Here is a 6882-nt window from a genome sequence, read left to right as displayed (position 1 = left end):
TTGAACCTGATCGAACATCTCTGGCGAGACCTGAAAATAGCTGTGCAGCGACGCTCCCCATCCAACCTGACAGAGCTTGAGAGGATCTGCAGAGAAGAATGAGTCAAGGGTCTGAATACTTATGTAAATGTGATATATATATATATATATTTATTTTTATTTTTTTTTCAATAAATTGGCAAAAATGTATTAAAACCTGTTTTTGCTTTGTCTTTATGGGGTATTGTGTTTAGATTGATGTGGATTTTTATTCATTTTTAATATATTTTAGAATGTGGCTGTAACATAACAAAATGTGGAAAAGTCAAGGGATCTGAACACTTTCTGAAGGTACTGTAAGTAAAAATCACAGAGAAACCATGGTGTGGAGGATATTTTGGCACGGGTGTTATATGGCCCGAGACGAAGTCGCTGTGGTTATATCTGCGAGACAGGTGGGTTTAGGGTCATGAAATGTGTGTACGAAGGGCAGGTGGCTGGATTCAACACTGGCAAAACATGTGTTCTATAGAAACATACATTCCAGTTGTACAGTATATTCTGTATATACAAATTGAAAACCTTTACTTGAGATTTTATATTTTACATCAGTATTTTCCTTTTAGTACATTCTTATTTGGTCTGGCAATGAAATGTCAGTCACATCCTATAGAATACATTGGTATGAATGTACAGCAAATTGTGTAGCCTGGTGTTGAATAAAGAGAAACAATATATTAAAAATTCATAAATGTAACATTCTTGTGCAATTCATATCTATAGGCTACACTGAGGTTTTTATTTCATTATTTTTATCTGCCATTAGTGCATAGCCCTTATTCTAAGCTTTACCCTACACTCGCCGAATATACGCCAATTACCAAATGCTTTTAGGAACGTGGTCAGAAAAAGTGAACATTGATCAACTGAGTCAAAAAGGACTTATGTCGGAATTTAATTCAATAAGAGAAAAGCTATGAAATGGGGAGTTGATGAAATTGAGGGTTGAAAATAAATAGGAGGGAGGAGCAGAACAGTAGCATAATGTTTGAAAATGATTTGAAGTTATTTGTGATGATTGTGAGGTGCTATACAAATGTAACAGTCACAAGAGTACTTCAAAATACCAGGTCATTGCCTAATATAGCCTAATATTAACTCTTACAGAATAAAGCATTTCTTGCAGTAAAATGGTACACCAAATGTCAATTTTTACTTGGGAAAAGGAGTGGCGAAATATGATTTATTTATTTATTTCAACATCTTGAGAGAATGCATGCTCGGTTTGTCACAGTCTGTAATGGTTCTATCTTTATCAGCAACATAAAAGCTGACAGTAGCCTGTTTCAACCGCATAGAGTAAAACATGCCTCCAAGCCGAAAGATGTTGGGTAGTTTTCACAGCTGCATAGACCTACTGTATTATAGACAAGTTGATTAAGAAGAAACATAGGCCAATCTAAAAGGCCCGTCAAAAAAAAATAGTTCTACCATCTCTGACTGTATAGCACATTTTCTATATTTCAGGGTTAGGGTCAGGTGAGAGCCTCAGATTTTCACTTTATCACATATAGTCAGGTGGTTGGGGTGCGGGTGAACAAACAGCTGACCCTCACACCACTAAACCTTTTCCTGATATAGGGCACTAGCCTACTTTAGACCTAATTTTGGGCCCTGGTCAAAAGCAGTCCACAATATGGAATAGGGTTCCATTTCAGACACATCACAGTGTTCCCCTTCTCCTGAGTATACAAAAAGTGTCTCCTTTGCTACTTATTTTAAAAAGAGACAGAGACATTACATATTTTGTATAGAATATTTACTTTATATTTTCGGCGATATGTATTGTCTTTACAATGTGTACAAGCAAGAGTAAATAGATACAAAGTCACATTACACACCTTTACATAAATTATTCATATAGATAACTTCAACACTGGCAAAACACGTGTTCTATAGAAACATACACATTTGTGTAGTATAACCTGTATATACAAATTGGAAAACCTTTACTTGAGATTTTATATTTTACTTCAGTATTTTCCTTTTAGTACATTCTTATTCGGTCTGGCAATGTCAGTCACATTCTAAAGAATACATTGGCATGAAATGTACAGCAAATTGTGTAGTGTGTTACAATGTGGGCTGTGTCCAAAAGTGTGTCTGTGTGAGTTTTTAACCAGTAGCCCATGTTGTGGAAGGTGTATTTTTTCAAATGTTGCATTTAAAAAAAAATATGTTTTACCTTTAGGCAAGTCAGTTAAGAATGAATTCTTATTTTCAATGACGGCCTAGGAACAGTGGGTTAACTGCCTTGTTCAGAGGCAGAACGACAGATTATTTATCTTGTCGGCTCAGGGATTCAATCTTGCAACCTTTCGGTTACTAGTCCAGCACTCTAACCACTAGGCTACCTGCCGCCTGATGTGGAGGATATGGGAGGAGCTGTGACACACACACACACACACATATATATATATATATATATATATATATATATATATATATATATATAAATATATATATACAGTATGGCTTATACAGAACAGTAGGCTCTATTTCTTCTCAAACGGCCCCTACTATTTCACTCACTTCACCCCCCTAAACATACATTCATACACAGTTCATCTCATCCACCAGACAATTCTCTCTCTGTAGGAAAATAGCATGGGGATGAGGTTAATGCATACATAGTACATAGCACAACCAGTTAGTTATTCTCAAGCTGAGGGAGGCAGTCACATCTGGTCTCTCAACATTGTCCACAGATGCTCCAGCCACGGAGGCCAGTGATTTAACTAGAGGTTATTTAAAAAAATATATATATTTAACCTTTATTTAACTAGGCAAGTCAGTTAACACATTTTTATTTACAATGACAACCTACAATGATGGCCTTAACGACATTGGTGAACTGTATAAACTAGATGACTAATGATGATGTCCCAATGGACATTTAGATTAAGGTCATTTTTTTAAGAGTTCTAAATGCAGCAGAAACAATTTCTCATAGATTTATGAGCTACGAGGCTCTATGGAATTGTTTTGGCAAATAGTCACTGAAGAAAAGGATGGAAAATGGTCCAGTGTGAGGTAGAATTGAGATCCTGATTTCAGCACACATGCAGCTTTTATCCAGAATCCATTTATCTTTGGTTCAGGCTTGAAAAACAAGGATGCAAAACAGGATGCAAAACAGTAGTTGGGAGATGCGTGATAAAATAAGGTCAGACACTTCCAAGAGCTGATCCTCTTGGTTACTAGAAGACGTGGCTAATGGAAGAGCCATTCTGACCACAACACACCATGGGGGTCTGTGTAGAAGTCAACCAGGCCGGCAGACAGGCACCTCTGTTACTTTGTAAACAGTCAGGGCCAAATGTATTTAATTTCACACTGAGAGATAGGCTCACTGGACATATATGGCCAACACATAGTCACACACAAACAAACAGCAGGCAGCCTTAACTGTTATCAAAAAAGTGCATTTACTTTTAATAGCATGACTGTGATAATCTAATCCATGCATCTTGGTCACACATCTGTAATTTGTCATCTGAGTGGTCTGGGTTTTGCTGTAGAAATTCCTAGGCTGGATCATATCACCTCAGAATACATAGAAAAGAGGACTCTGGAATGTGGAATGTTATAGGAAGTTAAAAAAAGAACTCAGGTGATATAGCTGTGGCTGTTGGTATTTAAATATGTTCAGATGATCTGCTTCTTTTCCACTGTACATTTTCAAATGCAGATCTGACGTAGCCTAATTCAGTCATTATAAACAATAGTAGACTCCAGAGAATCAGGTTTGGAACCTGATGAAACACTGGATTGTATATGGCACACATAGATAATGATCACATAATAATGGTTTATACCAGAATAAATAGTTTATCACTTTGACGTTATCAAGACTGGCATACCAGACAATAAACCCCAAAACCACTTCATAATCACAAATATATTTTAGAGACACATGAAATAATCAATCAGTGTCTATATCTCAACAGTTTTAAGTGGTACCTTAAAAGTTGTATAATTGGCAAGTCAATAAGAGTGAACTATAAATAATCGCTGTCGTGTGTTTGTGCTTTTATCGCGCTGTGTTAGGTCTCCGTTTGGATAGATGGAACGGAGGACTTGGTCGAGTTGTCAGGGTCTTTCCATGTGCCCGAACTGCATGTTGGGCTCCGGTTGGTCATTTTACTCAATAGCGTATTTCTCCGGAGACTGTTGTCAGAGTCCTCTTTCTTAAACTTGTGGAGTAAGTTATTACAGCACGGGAAACAGAGAGTAAAGTCGTGTAGGAGATGCCCGCTGAAGATCATGTATATCCACGGGTTACAGCAGCTGTTAAGACTCGCGAGGAGCGCGGACAGTGAGACAGCCGTGTTCTCAGACTCTGGATGGAAAGGGTAAAAGCAAATGACCAAAAGAGAATTAGTCCAATAGCTGGGGTAGAAATCAACGGTGCAGTGAAGTTCATAAAACATTTGCTTGTAGGCATTGCATAATTGCATGGCACAATCAATTACAGGCAGATCTACAGGCCTATTTAAACACCTGATATTAAAATGAATTCGTCTATTATGTCAGCACACCGTATATGTTATGCTTATTTAGTTATATTTAATTTCGATTCTATACAGTCTGTATTTTAATGCAGGGCGCTCGGTGCTCAAAGGATTATGCAGAATTAGATTTTATTTCCATGACAAATATGGATTCATTTCTATACTGCTTCAAATGTATACGTAGCCTACTCCTCGTCAATTCTCATTGACATTTATAAAAAAATATATGCATCCCAGTTAAAGCATAAAAGCAATAGGCCTAACATTTTGTCACAGAATATATACATCACTAAATGTTTTGCGCAACCCCTTATACAGACTATGGCTTCCACAGTAGCTATTTGTCGAAGGAGAGAGATCATTGAGTGAAGATATTTCATGGAAATGACGTGGAAACAACGTTGATTCAGCCATTGTGGGCCCAGTGGGTCATGTTATTTATTCTATACCAAGGTTCACCCTTTGATTTTGTGTGCGCAATCCAATATTTTTCCCAATACACTGAAGTCCCTTACCATCCCATGCGAAGTTCTCATCCCAAACCGACCACATCTGTACTATGAAGAAAGGTGACCAGCAAATAATGTACGCCAGAACAATCACAAAAGTCATTTTGACCGTTCTCAACTTCGCTCTGGATATAGTGGTGACGCTGCTAACCGAGCTCTTGCCCATGAGACCGTTTTTAGACGCACCTCCCACGGGTGTCTTCTTGGTCTTATACTTGATATTTTTCCATATGCTGTTGCAGATGAACCCGTAGAATATCATCAGAATGAACACGGGGATGAGGAAGATGCTAACGGTTATCCAAGTAATGTATGCTTTTACGCCCCACGGTTCTATGAAGTGGCCCCAGCAGTCGTAGACCTCCGAGCCGTTCTTGATCTCACTCAGAGAGAAGATAAAGTACTGCGGCATGCTGAGGACCAGACTACTCATCCAGGTGCTGATGATCATGATGTAAGACCGCTGGGTGGGCTGCTGAAGGGTTTTCAGAGGGTGGCAGATGGCGATGTAACGGTCCAGGGTCATCATCACCATCATGTAGGTGGAGGCGAACATGCCCATCACCTGGAGGTGCTTCACTATCCTGCACAGGAAATCTGGTCCGTAGAAGCGGAAGGTGATCTCCCAGCATAGCTGCGGAAGGACCTGAAAGAAGGCGACCACTAGGTCAGCGATACTAAGGTGCCGGATGAAGAGGTGCATTCTCGACGTCTTTTTCTTGGTGTTGTACATGGCCAGCAAGACACTGACGTTCCCAATCACGGCCACCACAAAGGTGATGCTCAGGACCGTGATCTCTATTTTGGCGACCTCTTCGTTTCTACCAAAAGGATCGCTCCCGTTCGGGAGGACGGTGCCATTGCCAAGAATCCCCATCACCGGATCACTCGTAGGACTGAAAACCAGCGACTGGTTGACTCCGTTAATAAGAGAGGAGTGCATGTACGGGAGTGTGCATAGCACAGCCCCCCCTGTGTGATCCTTGGCCCTAGTTACAGTGCTAGAGGGGCAGAGTTGAGTGCCTCTCTTTATAAGGAGCTACCTGAAGCTGACGGGCAAAGGGCTCCAACGAACTCTTCTCGGTTTCTGAGCTGCTGGGCCTTTTAAACGCGAATCAAATTTCAGCCACCACACGCTGAGCTGTTATAGCCATACCCACCTCTGTATCCTATGGCAGCCAGTCATATTGCGCAAAACTGGACACAACCCCCCAACATCACCAAATCGCCTGCCCACAACCTCTAATATTTTGAAGACTCTCTTTGAAAAATTCATGTCTTGTGTGACAAACTGAGCACATTGGATCTGGAATTACGCAAACAAATTATGTAACTTTTTAATCGTCAATACATTCGAAATGTAAAACATTCGATTGCTAAAATACAGTTTCAAATATAAAATGTATTTATTATTGTTTCCATTCTATTATTTTACTCATGTTTCTCGTGCCATTTAATAGCTTGAACAATTCCGCAATGCGTAACGGATGCACCTATCCGTTATTACACCTCTGATAGCGAATCAAGTCCTACTCAGATTTTTGTATAAAATACTGTCTCAATAATTAAGATACAACGTTTTACAAATTGAATACAGAACGAAATCAAGAAAATTGCCTCATAAGTTACACATAATGCGTAAACTGTTTATTTTCATCTACTGAGAAGCTGGCGGAAAGAGGCTCGGATGAGCGACATTTTTGGTTTTCTTGATGGGGAACGTGACACTACATAACAGATAAATAACAGTTGAAATGGAAGCAGGAATGATGGCTTTGAAGCAGTTCAATTCACATCAGCTGTGGTTAGCTCTGTGTAAT

The 6882-nt window shown here is 39.4% G+C and overlaps 1 protein-coding gene across 1 annotated transcript; it reads right to left on the bottom strand.

Annotated features, from left to right (window-relative positions):
* Positions 1-1781: 1781 nt before the first annotated feature.
* On the bottom strand, positions 1782-6110 carry LOC106560996 (arg8-vasotocin receptor). Its single transcript, XM_014124512.2, has 2 exons — positions 5069-6110; positions 1782-4381 (listed from the first exon to the last, which is right to left on the bottom strand). The coding sequence occupies exons 1-2, from the start codon at positions 6003-6005 to the stop codon at positions 4086-4088; spliced, it is 1233 nt and encodes a 410-aa protein (XP_013979987.1). The 5' UTR covers positions 6006-6110; the 3' UTR covers positions 1782-4085.
* Between the last annotated feature and the right edge of the window lie 772 nt (positions 6111-6882).

Source organism: Salmo salar, chromosome ssa10 (genome assembly GCF_905237065.1).
Source record: "Salmo salar chromosome ssa10, Ssal_v3.1, whole genome shotgun sequence".
NCBI lineage: Eukaryota > Metazoa > Chordata > Actinopteri > Salmoniformes > Salmonidae > Salmo > Salmo salar.
Note: the sequence above shows the minus strand (reverse complement) of the source record. Positions and strands in the feature narration are given on the sequence as shown.

Excerpts from the sequence above, each read along its gene's own strand:
- LOC106560996 (XM_014124512.2), bottom strand. The coding sequence starts at position 6,005 with ATGCACTCCTCTCTTATTAACGGAGTCAACCAGTCGCTGGTTTTCAGT. Across the intron at positions 4,382-5,068 it reads TGAGAACTTCGCATGGGATG|AGTCTGAGAACACGGCTGTC; the intron begins GTAAGGGACTTC and ends CTTTCCATCCAG.